Source organism: Engystomops pustulosus, chromosome 1 (genome assembly GCF_040894005.1).
Source record: "Engystomops pustulosus chromosome 1, aEngPut4.maternal, whole genome shotgun sequence".
Classification (NCBI taxonomy): domain Eukaryota; kingdom Metazoa; phylum Chordata; class Amphibia; order Anura; family Leptodactylidae; genus Engystomops; species Engystomops pustulosus.
The window spans coordinates 140707710-140726401 of record NC_092411.1 but is presented as its reverse complement, the minus strand read 5'-3'; the positions used below and the strand labels follow the sequence as shown (position 1 = coordinate 140726401).

Genomic DNA, 18692 nt, shown 5'->3' with positions numbered 1-18692 from the left:
TCATATTCTTATGACAACCCAACATTTTTAAAATCTAAAAAAAATTGTCTGGAGCTACAGTACAATTATAAAATATAGAGTTCCGACTTATATACAAATTCAACCTAAGAACAAACCTTAGGTTTGTAACCTGACTGCCTGTAATTAAATTTTACTGAAATAAGACCGAATTATGTTTTGGTTATTCAGTTTATGCGGGTTGCTGGCCTTATTACACCAGATCTGCCTTATACAGATTTGCCAGAAGGTGCATTTAAGACAATCAGCTGTATTTCAGCATTATGTCCCATTTTAATTACTGTCCAGTCATTACTGTATATTGGAAGTGAAATGACACAGATTAATGCAGCAAATCACATAATAGTAATGAAAGGTAATTAGCTGCCTAAAATGGTCCTAATGACCATATGCAGATCTAATTTAGCTTTACTGTTTGGAAATTAGCTGAGATAATGCAGCAGTCTTCAGTGCTTCATTAAGTAGAAACAATGGTAAATAGGTTACATTCACATGAAATCTACAAACAGCTGCATTTTGAAGATTACTGGCACAGTCATGTGAATATGTACACTTAGTGCTCAACACTGGTGATCAAATGGGGACAAAATGAATAAATTCCCCTTGTGAGGCTGGGGACAGATCTACATGTGGGCGATACAGGGCACTGATAGAAATGGTTAATGTTGTTATCAGCAGCCAGAGTAGCAATTTCTGCTTCTCCATGCTAATGTCATGTCTAACATGATCAAGAAAAATCATGTGTAACTGAATATATAGGTTTTAGCAGAATATGGATTCAAGATATCTTATGCAGTATGTTGCATAAGGAAATACAGCAGAAAAGTGCGTGCTAGTAACAAGCATTTATCTACTTAATGATGTATAAAAGCATAAAACACAGTAAGGAATATGCTAGTAACAAATGCACCTAGGGTTTCCTGGACAATTCTACCTAGCTGGCTGGTATTTTTAACGACAGCAGTGGCAAATGTGAACCTGGGTCTAAGTCTAACCTGGAGGCCTCAAATCAAATAGACATAATTCTCATTGGGAGCATAGTAAATGGGTCATGTTCAGTCTCAAATAACACTGGAGACCCAGGAGTCGGAGGAGTGGAAGAATGCAGACATTGGCACACAAACTTAGAATGCTGCAGCTGCCACCCCTGGGACTCGGAACAATGCTGGCAGAGAGCCAGGTAATGTAAACTAAACTATTATAAACAACTGAAATGGTTAAGAATGCTGACAAATTCATTTTTAATTCAGCATAGAATAGGCTATTGGAACCTGTCGCAGACTAAAAATGACATTCCTGGTAAAAGGCTCACTTTAAGGGGTCCAGAAGGTCACAGTTGGCATCAGAGCCGATTCAGGCAAAAATTGAAAATGCTGCCCCCCCCCCCACCTTAGCCAATAATTCCACCTACAACACCAGTATCAGTCACTAACAAAGACATTAGTGACACTTGTATCTTACAGGTGACGAACTTCCTTACGGGTGAGGACTTCTTTATGATTTCTCTCGGCCATGGTTTATCTCTACTGAATTCACAGTCAAATGTCTTCAGGTCCATGCAGCACAACTCCACATGGCACCCCTAAAAAACTACAGTCACTTGTACAGTATAATGGAGCATGTCGTATATTATCGTCACAACATGACTGAACACACTAATTCCTACATAAAACATTCTTTATATGGTCCCTCAAAATAAATTGTATTATCTAAAGCATCCATTATATATTATATATACCGCACCCCCAACTACAACACCCAGATAATGTATATACATACATGTTTTATTTATATACTCCCTAATAAAATTATATACAGTACTCCGCCAGCAGCACACAGCCTCTCCCCCCGAGTATACACAGCCTTTCCCCCCGAGTATACACAGCCTCTCCCCCCAGTATACACAGCCTCTTCCATAGTATACACAGCCTTTTCCACAATATACACAGCCTTTCCCACAGTATACACAGCCTGCCTCAAGTGTTGCACAACCTCTGTAATGTACACAGTCTTCCTCCTGCTGTATACACAGCAGCCCTTATTGATATATACAGACTTGACACCCACAAAAATAATAAACTTGGTAAGTCACCCTAAGCAGTAGGAGACAACTGGCTGACGTTCCCTTCCTGGGAGAAAGTGTTAACTCAGAATCTAAGACTGGACAATACAAAGATATAATACCGTTTCCCCGAAAATAAGACAGTGTCTTATATTAATTTTTGCTAGTCAACAGATGTGTGTCATAACCAAAAGGACAATAAAGTACTGAATTGATGATCAGAAAACAGGCAAATGGTCAAGAAATCCAAAATACAGGAGCCATGATAAAAGCCAGCTGGCTCAAAAAAAGACTTTTAACAAACACAGGTGAAATTGCAGGCAAACCTGGTCCAGAGGTTGATTGGACTAGTTTCTCTGACATCCAGACAAAGCAGACCAGGGGAAAGTGAATAGAGGAAGAATCTGTCCATCTTTAATGATTAGCAATTGGAAAAATCAATGGGAAACAGAGTGCAGTGGAATTAAATTAAGTTAGCCAGAAATAAAATAAAGTACTGTTCAGAATATTAAGGACAAAATGTAACCTAAGAACAAAATCACACTGATGAGTTAACCCACAGCCGTACAGAGGAGGGCGCTGAGGCCTGAATGGCACAGTTATTACAATGTGGTCATAGTTGAAAATGGGAGTTCCAAATACAGATCCCATTCCCAACTAGTTTTTACTGATATTCCCATCTTCAAAAGTGTTAACAGAATCATGGTTCTAGGTGATAGTAAGCCTAAATGACATCTGAAGTGAAGGAGTCCTTCCAAACTTTTACCCTGGTTTATTTCAGGGCAATATATGACTCTTTTCAGCCTATTTAGATGTGACTTTGGGATTATTTTTAGCGAAACAGGCAAGTTATAACTTTAAAGAGGAATTCTGAGAAGGACATTTCAGACCCTACCTGAGAGTGTTTGTAGTTTGGTGGGTTCCCTTTAAAGGGAGAAAAAATGAAAGTCTGACAACTTTTCAGTTATGAGTTTCATTTGCTGTGATCACTGTTTGTGGTCATGCTAACAACTGTACACTAGATGGCACTGTACTGTAATACAATTTACACAAGAGAAAATATTGTCTTTCCAAAAGTATAATTGAGCTTAAAAAACACACACAAAAAATGCAACAGACGATTTGATTTGACACTTTCAGACATTTCATGTATGATGACGTTTTACTTATTTCTAAGACAGAGGAAGTTGTGACATGTCATAATGATTCATTAGTTTAGCAGAAGATGTGGAAAGTTGAATAATCCATTCCCAAACAGTGAATACTGTAAGAGAAGCTTTGGTAACCCTTTGACATTTGTCACTCACTTGAACTACTTGGCCAGCCGCCACATTCACATAAGCTGTTGCCAATAAAATTACTACATTGTTGCAGCAACTTGTTTCTTCTTTGGACTGGTTTCTTTGAATAAATCCTAATGCATGTGATCCCCTTTCAGATACCCCACTTCCTAAACTGAAAACTGTGCCAGCTCACAGTCAGTTCCCAAAAATTAGTTTTCAGAGGAGCGATCGTAATGGACCAGTCAGGTAAATATGCTTTCAAGTTCATAAAAAACAAATAAATGTATTGTTTGCAAAACCACAGTATAGATGTGAAGGGAGTGGCGCTAACACTGGAGGTATTGTATGAGTTTCCATGTGACAGATCTTATTGGCCTGTCAGATTTCTGAATGAGGATTTATTTGCTAGACTTTTTTTCATTGTCAGGAAAGGAACAGCCATCTAGTATGTAGTAAAACAGAATGTCACATCTTGATATATTGGATGTTAAAAAGGTGTAAAGTAAAGTTGATGGGCCAAAATGCAAAATCAGTAGGCCCCCATGTATAACATAGCAGCTATAGTACAAGTCCCTTCATACAGGGTATAGACACCTGCTAGACACTGTAATGGGCATGGCTTAAACCACTCCTTCTGCACCCGTCATGGGCTGACTTATGATTATGAGGAGATATTGGATCATTTGTCAGACTGTTCGCTGTTTTCATCGATTGCACGGCTTGGACAGGTATTTAACAGGTGTTGCACGCAATCGTTTTTTTGGAGCAGCTTAATTGGTTAGCCAATTACGTCCCTGGCTCACAATCTAATCAACCTACCAGTATGTTTTGGAGTGTGGGGGGAAACTGAAGGACCCAGAGGAAACCCACGCAAAGATGGAGAGAACATACAAACTCTTTGCAGATGTTGACCTGGATGGGACTTGAACCCAGGACCCCAGCACTGCAAGGTTGTAGTGCGTAACCACTGAGCTATGTGGCTATGTAAGACACTCATGTACTGTCAATACCTACATGCTCTATACAAATAGGCCTGTTATGAGACCATTCCCTGCTCCCATACACCAAAAACAATTAAGAAATTAACAGGCATCTTTGGAATGTTCTATGTACAATGAGTAATGGTTTAAAGGGGTATTCCCATTTCTATGCATAGTGAAAAAAATGTTTTTGCAAATATATTGTTTCATTACTATTTGGTGTTTCCAAGATATTGTGTCCTCCACCCTTTAGAATTCTCCTCTTACTTTATATTTAGTGTGCCTGACGTTATGGTCACCATCTCTAGACACCAATTTCCACCTATTGATCTGACATCTGAAGCTGGGGGTTGAGGATAGCTCTACATCCATTTAATAATGTTCCATGATGCTACCAAATCCTTTGGCACTGCAGATTCCAAGAGCAGTTTGGGTTGCAGTCCGAGGCCCAAATCTTCAAGGGAGCCCTAGCCACCCACAAAGTTTGATACTAGACTGCAGAAAAAATAAAGGGAGTGTCCTCCAACCCAGAACTTCTCCTAAAGATATACCAGCTCTCAACACATATGTATAAAAGAGCCCTTCCAGGACCTTTGCAGGAACTAAAGTTCTGAAAGATGACTAGATCCGTACTGTTCTGATACTATTTGAAGACAGTAGATGTACAACCAAAGGAAAAAAAATATGAGGGGTCTCTATTTTTCATATAGCCCAGGGCCCATGGCAGTCTTAAAGGGGTTGTCCACTTTCAGCAAATAATTTATATTGTTTGTGTAATTAAAGTTATACAATTTTCCAATATACTTTCTGTATCAGTCCCTCACTGTTTTCTAGATCTCCGCTTGCTTTGCTTCTATAGAAAGCTTATAAGTTTACTTCCAGTGGATAGAAATCTGTCCATGTGATGTGATGGACATGCAGGTTCAGGAGCCATTATGATCACACAACTCTCAGTGATAAAACTGGCTCATGGACCTGCGTGTCTATCCCATCACATGGACAGATTCTTTCCACTGGAAGTAAATAGAGAAGCTGTCTATAGAAGTACAGCAGGCAGAGATGTAGAAAACCACAAGGAATTGATACAGAAAGTATGTTAAAAAATTGTATAACTTTTCATTACACAAATAATATAAATTATTTACTGAAAGTGCACAACACCTTTAAGCCATCCCTGGCAGATGCCTCTAAGATATTGCACTGTTAACACTTAGGTTTGTGCCAGTGGAACTGTAAAGTCTTTACAATGCTATTCACCTAAACTTTTAATGAAGTGGATATGTACTGCCACAACCTGTAGTATGGACTAAACAGCAAGAAAGGAGTCCAAAATGGGGATACAGCTTTGATACTGGTAAAATACAGTGCATGTAGATTGAGTATATAAAGTATAAGCATTAAGTTTTATGACTTATTATTGCCAATTTTAGTTCCTACCAGGTGTTTGTGGTCCAGCTGGTACGCTGGTGCTCCTTTAAGTGTGAGTCTTTGGAGGCAGTCACATACTTTCATAATACATCAAAAACTCAGGGATATGTCACTGCCGAGTTTTTTCCCGGAGATGTTTCTGAGTATCTGGAATTCCCTGTTGGAGACAGACAATATTACGGATTATTCTACAATGCTCCTTTAGAAAGGGGGAAGAATTACTGTATAATTTTACGAACTGTAACAAAGGTAAGTCTACTGTAAAATGTTATTCTAGTTTATTGTTAAAAGTTTATCAAAAATAGATTTTTTTTTTTTTGATCAAATGGATTGTAAGGGCGCCATTTATAGCTAGGTATATAATAGTCAGAAAATGGATACTTAACCGCCAAAAAGGAAGGAGTGGGAAAGGCACCTGGAACGTGTTAAAAATTTGATGAGATCAAATATGGCAATATGGGTAAAATACAGATATGGAACAAATGATGGCTCTTAGAACAAGAAAAATAGATTGTTGAAAAGAGGGGTTTTTTGTACCCTGGCTGGAGGGAGGGGAAGGTATAGTGGGTGGTTAAATAATGAAGATATGTTATTGATTTTGTAAAATTTATGTAACCTGTCAAGAAAAGGAATAAAGAGAAAAAAATAGAAATTTATAATAGCTCACTGTGGAAAAGTGATAAAAAAAACGTCTTTTTCCATTGGCAAAATAGCAAGTATTTCATGACACTAAGAACTAGTCTAAATTGGTATGAAGCATAGGTCCATATAAATTTCATACTGTAACAGGATAAAATAGTTATTATTGAAAAAAATTCTACATTTAAAAAAAAAAAGAATATTGTGTATGTTAGCAAAAAAATTAAAACACTGACATGAGCAACCTACGCTATGTGTTATCCATAAAAGTATACAGGGTGTCAGCTTGCAGAAAGTCAGTCTCCATTTATTGAATTCAATTTAATCCATGTTCTTCAGAAGTAGATACAATTCAATGTATTAGCAGGGTCTACAGCCCTGCAAGGGAACCTTCTATGGCAAGTACAGTTATTTTTTTTTATCATTAATGTACACTCTGCACCCCATGTTGATAAACTGAAATGTTACATGGTCATAAGTATTCAGACACTTTGCTGGGACACTCATATTTAACTCACACACTGTCATTTCTTTTGGATTCTCCTTGAGATGGTTGTACTCCTTCATTAGAGTCCATCTGTGTTTAATTAAACTGATTGGACTTGATTAGGAAAGGCACATATCTGTCTATATAAGACCTCAGTGCTCACAGTGCATGTCAGAGCACACAAAAAGGTCACAAAAGAACCTGTGCAGCACTTCCCAATAGCACAGTGGCCTCCATAATCCTTAAATGGAAGAAGTTTGGAACAACCCCAACACTTCCTCGACCCGACCTTCCTGCCGAACTTACCAATTGTGGGGGAAGAGCCTTGGTGAGAGAGATAAAGAAGAACCCCAAGATCACTGTGGCTAAGCTCCAGAGATGCAGTAGAGAGAGGGGAGAAAGTTCCACAAAGAGAACTATCTGTCAGAAGATAGCCAACACCTGGGAGCGTAATCTAACCAGAACCACTGGACCAACGTGAGTGATGAAGTGAGCCGACACCTGGGAGCAGAGTCTAAGTGGCTCCCTGAGTCTAAATGCTATTCACAGGCACGACTTGCTCACAGTCAGCGGCGGACAGGGAAATTAAAGTGGCCCTGGAAAAAATCTTGTGTCAACTAACCATAAGCGACAATAAGGCTGGGTTCACATCTCGTTTTTTGCCTACTTCTAACGGACACATTTTTCACTGAGAAAAACGGATCAAAACATGGGCTGTTGCGTTTTTCATCTCCTTTTGGAAAACATATGCAAACTGTATACTTTTAACATTGGCGTCTATAGAGGATGTATACATGAAGTGTTACAGCATTTGCATCAATCCGTTTCTATGCCCAAATATGGATCTTAAAATGTAATTCTTAAATTAAAGTATTGTTTTTAAATGCAACAAAAAATGGGACGCAACACATTGGGAGTCATTTACTAAGGGCCTGAATCACGTTTTTCCGTTGCGTTACCCCAATATTTCCGATTTGCGCCTATTTTCCCTGAATTGCCCCGGAATTTTGGCACACGCGATCGGGTTGTGGCGCATCGGTGCCGGCATGCATGCGACGGAAATTGGGGGGCATGGCCATAAGAAAACCAGACGGATTTGGTAAAAAACCATGGTATTTTTAAAAAAAAACTGTCACTTGATACGCGCTTACCTGCGCCCAGGGTAGGACGGTGAACTTCAGTGAAGTCCGACGGAATTCAGCGCAACAGCGACACCTAGTGGATATTGGGCGCACTACCTTAGTGAATCGCCAGAAGACCCGAATCCTCCACTGAGAACGTGCCGCTGGATCGTGACTAGACCGGGTAAGTAAATCTGCCACATTGTGTGAACGCAGCCTTTGGGTGCGTCACACACATTCAGTTTCTCAGATGCAGCTTTTGATGCCCAAACCAGGAGTAGAGTAAAAGTAGGAGGAGGAGCAACACCTTTCAGTTATTTGTCACATCCCTTACGATCCACACCTGCTTTTGGCTCCAAAAACTGCATCTGAAAAACTGAACGTGTGGACGCTCCCTCTGAGTTGGGTTCACACATTGCAGTTAAAACTGCATCATTATCAGTTTTGAAACCAAAACCAAATTCACCTGTTCATGTAATATCTTTCACTAAACAAACCTGCTCCTAAAACCACCTCTCCTCAGCTGTTGTAATGTGCTTCAAAATGCAACATGTGAATGCGCCCTGAGGGTGCAGTCACACATGGTGCTAGTGGTGCATTTATGCAAACATGTGATTGGTAACCAGCACCCAGTGGGGGACATTTACTATGGTGTTTCCGACAGTTTTGTGGCGCTTTCACCGCATCTTCTGCTCTCCTACCTATTTATTAGCTGTCGGGGACAGAAAAAATGACTTTTTCCGCCTGCTCCGACTCTTCTCCGAAAAGGGGCGTGGCTTTGGCGGAGTGGAAACTCAGACACAATTAATATGTGTCGCAGCCCTTTTTGGGCGCTGTAAACTGGCGGAAAGTAGACCAAAAGAAAACTGGTCTAGCAGGGACTGTTGGACACATTCCTGGTGCTCGGGACAGATTTTGGTCCCAGGGACAGAAATGTCTCTGCACAGCTCCACAATATGAAATGTGTGTCTTCTTACCGAGAGCAGGTCGGTAACAAAGCCAATGCAGACACCGACACTTTAAGTAAATGTCCCCCAGTGTGTTGTATTGTCTAAATGCAAGACACTGGGGGTACGTTCACACGTTGCAGTTAAAACTGCATCGCAATCAGCTCTGAGGTGGTTTTAGGTGCAGTTTTGTCAATTGAACAGGTGAAAGACATGAACTGAACGAGTGAATTTGATTTCGAAGGGGAAACCTGCTCCACAAATGTCATTCACCCGTTCAGTTCATGTCTTTCACCTGTTCAATTGACAAAACTGCACCTAAGACCACCTCAAAGCTGATTGCGATGCAGTTTTAACTGCAACGTGTGAACACACCCTCGGTGCTGTTAATCGACCACATGTTTTTACATGGAAACACATGTGATTATGCTGAGGCCTGCCTTAGGGTGCTGTCACACGTCGCGTTTAAAAACGCATTGCAATAGCTGGAGAGTGATTTGCCTAATTAAACAGCTGCTAACACCTGTGTTTACAAAACGCAACCGTTAACGCATTGTTAACGCATGCGTTAACATCGCGGTTAACGCATGCGGTTGTTAACGCATTGTTAACGCATGCGTTAACATCGCGGTTAACGCATGCGTTTTGTAAACACAAGTTTTAAGAGGTGTTTAATTAGGCAAATCACTCTACAGCTATTCCAATGCGTTTTTTAACGCATGCGGTAAACGCGACGTGTGACCGCACCCTCAGGGTGCTAGAATTGGGTTTGTAAACGCAGCGCCAGAAGAATGTGTGCACCTGAAAGTGTCTTTCTTCATTGCTGGAAATGTAAGCAGCTATGTGCGGTCACACGTTCAGTTTTTCAGACGCAGTTTTTGGAACCAAAAGCAGGTGTTGAGACAAATAATTGAAAGGTGTTACTCCTCCTCCTGCTTTAACTCCATACCAGGTTTGGCCATCAAAAACTGCTGAAAAATGGAACGTGGGGACGCAGCCTCATAGAAATGAACAAAAAAGCTCTCAAAAAAGCTAACTGCATGGTAATATGTAAAACACATTGAAAACAACATGTGGGTGCATTCACACGTCAGTTTTTCAGATGCAGTGTGGATCATAATGAGTGATTACATATCTTTAAGTGATGCTGCTCCTTTTTTTCACTCCACTGCTGGTCAGAAAAATAGTCATAAAAAAAGTGGGGCATTATCACACATCCACAGCCGTAATACATGGATCCATTCTGCAATAAAACAGAAAAAAAGAGATCAGCCAATGAAACAAAATCATCGACATCTGTATCCATGTGCACCTACACATATAACACAAGGCATATGAATGTACATGTATAGACATCGCATTGTAACCCCTCCCTCTGAGAGACAAGACCCACAAATGACATCCCCCGCTCATAACACGAACAAGCCCCCTCCCCTACTCAAAATACGCAAAAGCCCCCTCGCTGCTCACAACACCACCAGACCCTTTCCCTACAGACAACGCACAGGTTTCCATCCCCCATTCACAACAGACACCAGACCCCTCCCCCGCTCACAACAAGCACCAGCCCCCCTTCCCCGCTCACAGCAAGCCCCAGCTCTCTCCCTACACATAACAAGCAACAACCCCCCCTTCCCTGCTGACAGCATACACCAGCTCTCCCCCACAAACAACATGCACCTGCCCCCCTCCCCCACTGACAACATGCAACACCTCTCCCCCCCCCACACACATAGCATGCACTGTGTTTTTGGTTGGTCTTGGTTTTGGTGCAAGCGGATGCCCGAAGTAGAGACCAAGTCTTTCACAACAGAAACATCAGCAGGCAAGGAGCTGACAACCTTTTCATCACTTTTCATTGAATTTTACATTTTTTTCAAAATGGCAAAAATGTGCCATTTTCGACTTTGGGCGACGGGGTAAACCGTTATTATATTTAGATAAATCGGGCATTTTCAGACACGGCAATACATAACTTGGATTTTTACTATTTGTATTTTTATGACTTCAAGTAAAGGGGTGTGATTAGAATTTTTATTTTTTTTAACTTTTATTATTTTTCAGACCCCCTAGGGCAGTGATGGTGAACCTTTTAGAGCCTGAGTGCCCAAACGTGAACCAAAAGCCACTTATTTATTGGAAAGTGCCGACACAGCAATTTAAGCAGTAGTTTATTTCTCCTTGCTCTTTGACAACTTTCAATCGTTCAGCCTCCTAAAGACACCAGTGCAGTTGAAAGGAGGAGGGCAAATTCGCCCATCATTGTAGGAAGATTCTGTAGGAAGATTCTTTGAGTCCTATCTGGTGAACTTCATGCTGGGGTGATGGCCTGGGTGCCCACAGAGAGGGCTCCGAGTGCCGCCTCTGGCACCAGTGCCATAGGTTTGCCACCACTGCCCTAGGGTACTTTAACCCTAGGTTGTCTGATCAATCCTACCATATACTGTCATACTGTAGTATGGCAGTATATGGGAATTTTCATCCTCATACATGTGCAATTAAAACTAGACCCGAGGCTGTCATAGCAATGGATTGCTGCTGCCCGATGACATCACGGGGAGCGACGATCTTCGCATTGGCACTGCCATCTTTTTAAAGACCTCAGCAAAGCTTTGCTGTCAGCTATTGACGAGATAACACCTGTGATTGGTGCCAGCCCTCTCCATTCACGGTGCACGTTGGTAAGGGGTATTCTCATTTCAGCAAGTAATTAATATTGTTTGAATAATGAAAAGTTATACAAATTTGCAATATACTTTTTGTGTCAATTCTTTACGGTTTTCTGGATTTCTGCTTGTTGCCAGTCTATAGAAATCTTCATTGTTTATTTCCAGTGGACAGACATCTGACCATAATCACACAGGTGCACAGCTCATTATATGCCACAGCTTTGCTCACTCTCTATACTAACAAGTTGTGTACCTTTGTGACCATGGTCAGATTTCTGTTAACTGGAAGTAAACATGGAAGCATCCCATAGAATGACAGCAAGCACAGACGCAGAAAACTGTGAGGAATTGATACAGAAATATATTGGAAAATTGTATTATTTTTTATCATACAAACAATAACATTAAATTGCCAAAGCTGGAAGACCCCTTTAAGTCAGTTTTTTGTCTTCAGAACTGCCTCAATTCTTCGTGGCATAGATTCAACAAGGTGCTGGAAGCATTCCTCAGAGATTTTGGTCCATATTGACATGATGGCATCACACAGTTGCCGCAGATTTGTCGGCTGCACATCCATGATGCGAATCTCCCGTTCCACCACATCCCAAAGATGCTCTATTGGATTGAGATCTGGTGACTGTGGAGGCCATTTGAGTACAGTGAACTCATTGTCATGCTCAAGAAACCAGTCTGAGATGATTCCAGCTTTATGACATGGCGCATTATCCTGCTGAAAGTAGCCATCAGATGTTGGGTACATTGTGGTCATAAAGGGATGGACATGGTCAGCAACAATACTCAGGTAGGCTGTGGCGTTGCAATGATGCTCAGTTGGTACCAAGGGGCCCAAAGAGTGCCAAGAAAATATTCCCCACACCATGACACCACCACCAGCCTGAACCGTTGATACAAGGCAGGATGGATCCATGCTTTCATGTTGTTGACGCCAAATTCTGACCCTACCATCTGAATGTCGCAGCAGAAATCAAGACTCATCGGACCAGGCAACGTTTTCCCAATCTTCTACTGTCCAATTGCGATGAGCTTGTGCAAATTGTAGCCTCAGTTTCCTGTTCTTAGCTGAAAGGAGTGGCACCCGGTGTGGTCTTCTGCTGCTGTAGCTCATCTGCCTCAAAGTTCGACGTACTGTGTGTTCAGAGATGCTCTTCTGCCTACCTTGGTTGTAACGCGTGGCGATTTGAGTCACTGTTGCCTTTCTATCAGCTCGAACCAGTCTGCCCATTCTCCTCTGACCTCTGGCATCAACAAGGCATTTCCGCCCACAGAACTGCCGCTCGCTGGATGTTTTTTCTTTTTCGGACCATTCTCTGTAAACCCTAGAGATGGTTGTGCGTGAAAATCCCAGTAGATCAGCAGTTTCTGAAATACTCAGACCAGCCCATCTGGCACCAACAACCATGCCACGTTCAAAGACACTCAAATCACCTTTCTTCCCCATACTGATGCTCGGTTTGAACTGCAGGAGATTGTCTTGACCATGTCTACATGCCTAAATACACTGAGTTGCCTCCAGTTGGACAGGTGTACCTAATAAAGTGGCCGGTGAGTGTATATTTGCTTCATAATGCATCAAATCAATGGTAGATTTCCTTTAACACCTCATATGCCACATTTATCAAGTTGTCCAATCACTATAATCAATCTGCATCATCATTTAGAAGCCATAATCAGAAAGGGATCCTATAAACTGAAGAGGTACAAGCCTTTTTATGATATAGTTCCTCAGTAGGAGCTACTACTTGTTTTGCTTACAAATACTAATATAATACTGAGCAAAATACTGATTTGAGAAACTAGCCTCAGCACCCGACAAATATGTATGAATTGTGTTGTGTAATTTTAAATGTCATAAATATATTCTCCTACCATTTCTAACATTTAAAGCAGAATACAAAATCACTTACCCCTATTTTAGTTAAGTGTATCCAAATGAAAGAAATGGTCCCGACACTTCGAGGTAGCTTTTCCCTTCTTTTTATTGTAGGTACAGTTTGTCATACAAGTATAGCATCCATTTAGTATTGTGGACGCATTCTGGCTCTCCTAAGCCTTTTTCAACAGCTGAAATAAACAAGTAAAATCATAAACGTATTAGTTATCACCACATCCTAAAATGTCCGATCTATCAAAACATAACTATTGGAAAATAGCGGCTAAGTATCCAAATCGCCACTTTTTGTTTCCAAACTAAATTTTAATAAAAAGTGATTAAAAGGACATACAGTTGTCTAATGGTAAAAAAAGAAAATGCCATTCCATCCTGCAAACAATGACACCTTAGTCATGTCCATGCACTGATGAATGAAAAGATTGCAGGCGTCAGAATATGGCTATACAAGGCATTTCTTTTTTAATGTAAAGTTTCTGAGTGTTTTAAAAGATATTAAGACATAACTAAACTATATAAATTTGGCATCTCTGCAAGCATACTGGTTGAAAGAATAAAGCAGAGATGATAATATATATAGGGCCAGTAAAATACGCAAGTCCATCATGTCCAACCTTTAAGAATTAAATAAATGTTTTTTTCCCATAACCCCTGATATTTTTTCTCTCCAGAAAGTCATCCAGGCCTCTCTTGAACATGTACATAGAGTCAGCCATAACAACCTCCTGCGGCAGAGAGTTCCATAGTCTCACTGCTCTTACAGTAAAGAACCTTTGTCTATGGTGATGGTAGAATCGCCTCTCCTGTAGGCGTAGAGGATGCCCCCTTGTCCTGGTCACAGGCCGAGGTATAAAAAGATCTTTGGAGAGATCCTTGTACTGTCCGTTCAGGTATTTGTACATTGTAATGAGGTCTCCCCTCAGTCGTCTTTTTTTTTTCTAAACTGAATAGTCCCAAATTTTGTAATCTGTCAGTGTATTCTAGTCCCCCCAATCCTCTAATAATCTTGGTTGCTCTCCTCTGAATCCGATCCAGCTCTCTTTTTATACACTGGTGCCCAAACTGTACACAATATTCCATGTGTGGTCTGACCAGTGATTGGTATAAGGGCACAACTATGTCTTTATCATGAGAATCTATTCCTCTCTTGATACATCCCATAATTTTATTTGCTTTAGCAGCAGCCGCCTGGCTCTGGTCACTAAAATTAAGTTTACCATCCACCAATACCCCCAAGTCCTTTTCAGCTCCAGTTTTACCAAGTAATTGATAACTGTTCAAAACATGATTATACTTTTTGTTTCCCCCTTCCCGCCGATGCCCTTTTTCATTTTTGCATTTTCATTTTTAACTCTCCACCTTAAAAAATCTATAACTTTTTTACTTTTTGCAACTTTTGATGATGTTTTCAATGTTATAATTTTTAGGAATGTATGACCTTTTGATCACTTTTTATAGCATTTTTTGGGCACTATTTTTCTAAAATGGCAAAAATGTGCCATTTTTTACTTTAGGCACTATTTTCCTTTACAGGGTTAAACGCAGTGAAAACCCATTATTATATTTTGATAGATGGGGAATTTTCGGATGCATGGATACCTAATGTGCAGGGCTGGAGGTACATATAGACACATGAGGCATTGTGGCACTGAGAGAAGAAGTAGGCTTAAAATTTCCAAATGAAAACATTTCCATGTTGGATCTTCAATATAAGTAGGTAGTTATATTGGTGAGCAGAGTTATCCAGGACATAGCCACTGCTATATCTGACACCTTGACCCCAGCAAACAGTGGAGGAAGGTCAGAGACCTATGTGGAGTAGTAGATTCAATACACTACCCCCACTTTTACTTTTATGGAATTTCCAAAAAGTTGGTAATTTGCCTAACAATGGGTAGATGTATTAATATGTCTGACTTTATACCAGTGCAGAGTACAACTAATCAGTTCTCTGCTGCACCAGATTACTCATTGTGTCTGATGATGGATGATTGATCTGGAGCAGTATAAGACTGTCGAGTCATACCTTTCCTACGGGCCTTATTCCTGCTGGGCCATGGCCCATTTACAGATGATACACCCATTTTTCAGACGAGTTGGAACCTGCCTACAAATGGTTTAAACCGCTTGATAAATTTGGTGCTGAGCATTTCGAATGCAACTTATTCCAGTTTTCTGGCATAGACAGATCAATACATCTCCTCCAATTACTATTAAAATGCAATTCCCTATAATAAGAAAATAAAGTAATTTACCTCCTGGTGATACAGTAGACTCATAAGTACCTTCTGCCTTGGTCTCTTTGGCTAGGCTCCTGGGTAACCAGGGCATGATTTAGGTACTGCAAGATCATATTATTATCTGATTTAGGCCTAGAGCAGACTTTAATTTGGCCATGAGCTAGTGTTTCTTTTTTGTAAGGCTAAATTGCGATCTCATTGGGCTTTATTGGGCTTAGAGCAGGTCATATTCCTACCCATTTTTGCTGTTCTGGATGCTTTAAGTTTTGGTAGTCAGACACCCACTAATCAGACACGTGTGCCCTATGTGGATAATGGATAAGTGTTAGAAGTAATAAAAGAGAGGGGTGTGGCCAAGGTATGGGGCTGTGAGACACACGCTCACCTGTGCTCCGCTTCTCAGGGCTTGAACTAGGAGGCTCAGTTATCCTGCCCCGACACCATGCCCACTCGACGAGGGAGCCGTGGGTCATCTCGGGCCGCAGGTCCGGCCGGTCCGCGTCGCTCCCTGGATATAGGGAGACTACTATCCCCATCTAGCCGCACGGGGAACGCGGCGTCAGCATGTGTAACCCCGCCACCCGCTGGCCGCATGGAGCGGCTCTTTCTCAATACCGCAGACCAGGCTCCCAATGCAAGAGCAGCGTGTGGATCTACTCCAGGCTCCAGAGTCGATGTTGGAAAAGGGAGAGCCCAGACGCCTGTTGCGGAGGCTCGCACACCGGTGGCACAAGAGATGCCTGGAGAGGAGGGTTTGGGAGGAGAACTGTTCCAGCCGCGGACCAGCCCGACGGGAATCGGAGCAAACAGACCACACACGCTGCAGACAACCCAGATGGGAGAAGAGGGGAGGAACCTTCCCAGGTTGAACCCTCAGGTTAGTGGGGAGACCACATGGGTAACCACACCTGAGAATAGAGCGCAACACGTTCCAGATAATGGGAGTCCATCATGTACAAAGGGGAACAGGACACTAAGCCCACGGGCTGAGTATGGGGCATCTGCAGTTAATGAACCCCCAGTAAGGAACAGAGGACAGGGGTTAGAACCCTATTGTGATACCCTGGCTAACCAACCCAGCGAGCTCCAAATATTAATGGAGATGATAAAAACTCTCCCCAATAAGGAATACTTGGACTCAATGGTTACAAGGCTGGAACAGTCCCAAAACCAAGCTTTGGACACTGTGAGGCAAAAGGTGGAACAGTTAGCCACACAGACAGCAGAAACTGAACAAATTGTTAACTCCATAGCCAGTAGAGTGGAGGACTTGGAAAGAAATCTAGCACAGTCCCAGCAACATATATTGGCCCTTTCCCTTGAAATAGATGACCATGAGAATAGAGGCCGCAGGAGCAATGTCCGGATTAAAGGGATCCCTGAAGATGGGCCGCGGGAGGATCTTACAGGAAAAATTAGGACTATCTTTAACTTGATTACTGGTAACCCAGCAGAGACTGTCTATGAAATGGATAGGGTACACCGGGTACATAGACACGGAAGGGTCTCAAGAGAATTTCCAAGAGACGTACTATGTAGGTTGCACTATTTTAAAGATAGAGAAAGAATTGTGCAAGCAGCCTGGTCGCGTGGATCCATTACATTTGAAGGAAGTCAGATATGTATCAGATATGTATCAGCAAGGACATTATACATGCGATGGACCCTACAACCAGTGTTGGTGAAAATCAAAGAGGCTGGTGGATCATATAAATGGGGGCATCCCTTCCACCTGTTGGTTAAACTTACCAACGATACGTATGTGGTACATCGCCCCAGAGACCTGAGGGGATTGTTTGCTCTCCTTAATGTGTCCCCATTCCATGTAGAAAATTGGCTTCAACCTATGGAACAGAGGGTGGACTCTGCTCAAAGACAGCATAGGCGACCACCAGGAAGCCACAGAGAGAGGAGCAGGAGGGCAGAGACAGAACAAATACAGCCAGCCCTTGGAAATATTGGGGCACAGTTTGGCCCAGACGATTTTCCTGACCTCTCAGTGTCATTGCCCCAAGAAGCCTAAAAAACCCAAGCAAACACATGGTCCACGATTGGGGCACGCCTGACCTCTAGACCTCGGTCTGAATAAATGGGGGGGGGGGGAGAGTATGACGAAAGAGGGGTTAGGACTATTAATGGAATAATGTTAGAACTTAAGTAGCTAATGATAATTGCACAATATACAGATATCATTTAAAATAATCTACTTATGTATTTGTGAAAGGAGGTTAAAACAATGGCTACATAATAGACATAGACAATAGTTAAAATAATCTTTCTATGAATAATAGTCCAATGTGGAGTTGTCACTGAATTATTGGGTTAAAGGTAATGAACGGTGCAATAGGCATGGCTCCCTGGAAGGGGAAGAAGGGGGGGGGGGAGGGGGAAGAAAAAGAGAAAAGAATTTTCTGGGGGCACTAGGGGGAGAGGGAAGATAGGGTAATGGGGTAATAATAAGGCGAAACACAAATGTGCAACAGGTAAATCCTGGTTATTCCTTATCTTGGGAAGTTTTTTTTTTTTTGGGGTCAATTTCTTGACACTGGTGTTATGGCTGATCGGCCTCTAAAAAGGGCAGGAAGAGGGAAAAAAAGGAAAGAAAAGAATGTCACAATGATGCATAAAGTACCACACTCTAGAAGGGGGGGGGAAGGGGGAAGAAAAGGGAAAGAATTCCTGTGGGGGGACTGGGGGGGAGGGAGGATAGGGTATTGGGGTAATAACAATGTGAAACACAAATGCACAATAGGCTAAAACTGGCTATTTTTCAACTTGGGAAGTTTTTTGGGTTAACCCCTAGACACTGGTGTTATGGCTGACCGGCCTCCAAAATTGTTACAATGATGTTTAATTGTTACACTCTAAGGTATATGTTCTTTATATAATTAAGTTGTTGGGAGAGGAAT

At 41.6% G+C, this 18692-nt stretch overlaps 1 protein-coding gene across 4 annotated transcripts in view; it reads left to right on the top strand.

Moving 5' to 3' along the window:
• SUSD1 (sushi domain containing 1) overlaps positions 1–18692 on the top strand; it is an 84260-nt gene that overhangs the window by 42871 nt on the left and 22697 nt on the right. For all 4 annotated transcript variants that reach the window (XM_072154756.1, XM_072154758.1, XM_072154755.1 and 1 more), the window contains 2 exons: positions 3519–3609; positions 5774–6020. In XM_072154756.1, coding sequence (XP_072010857.1) covers positions 3519–3609; positions 5774–6020 — 338 coding nt within the window. The remainder of the gene's footprint in view (positions 1–3518; positions 3610–5773; positions 6021–18692) is intronic.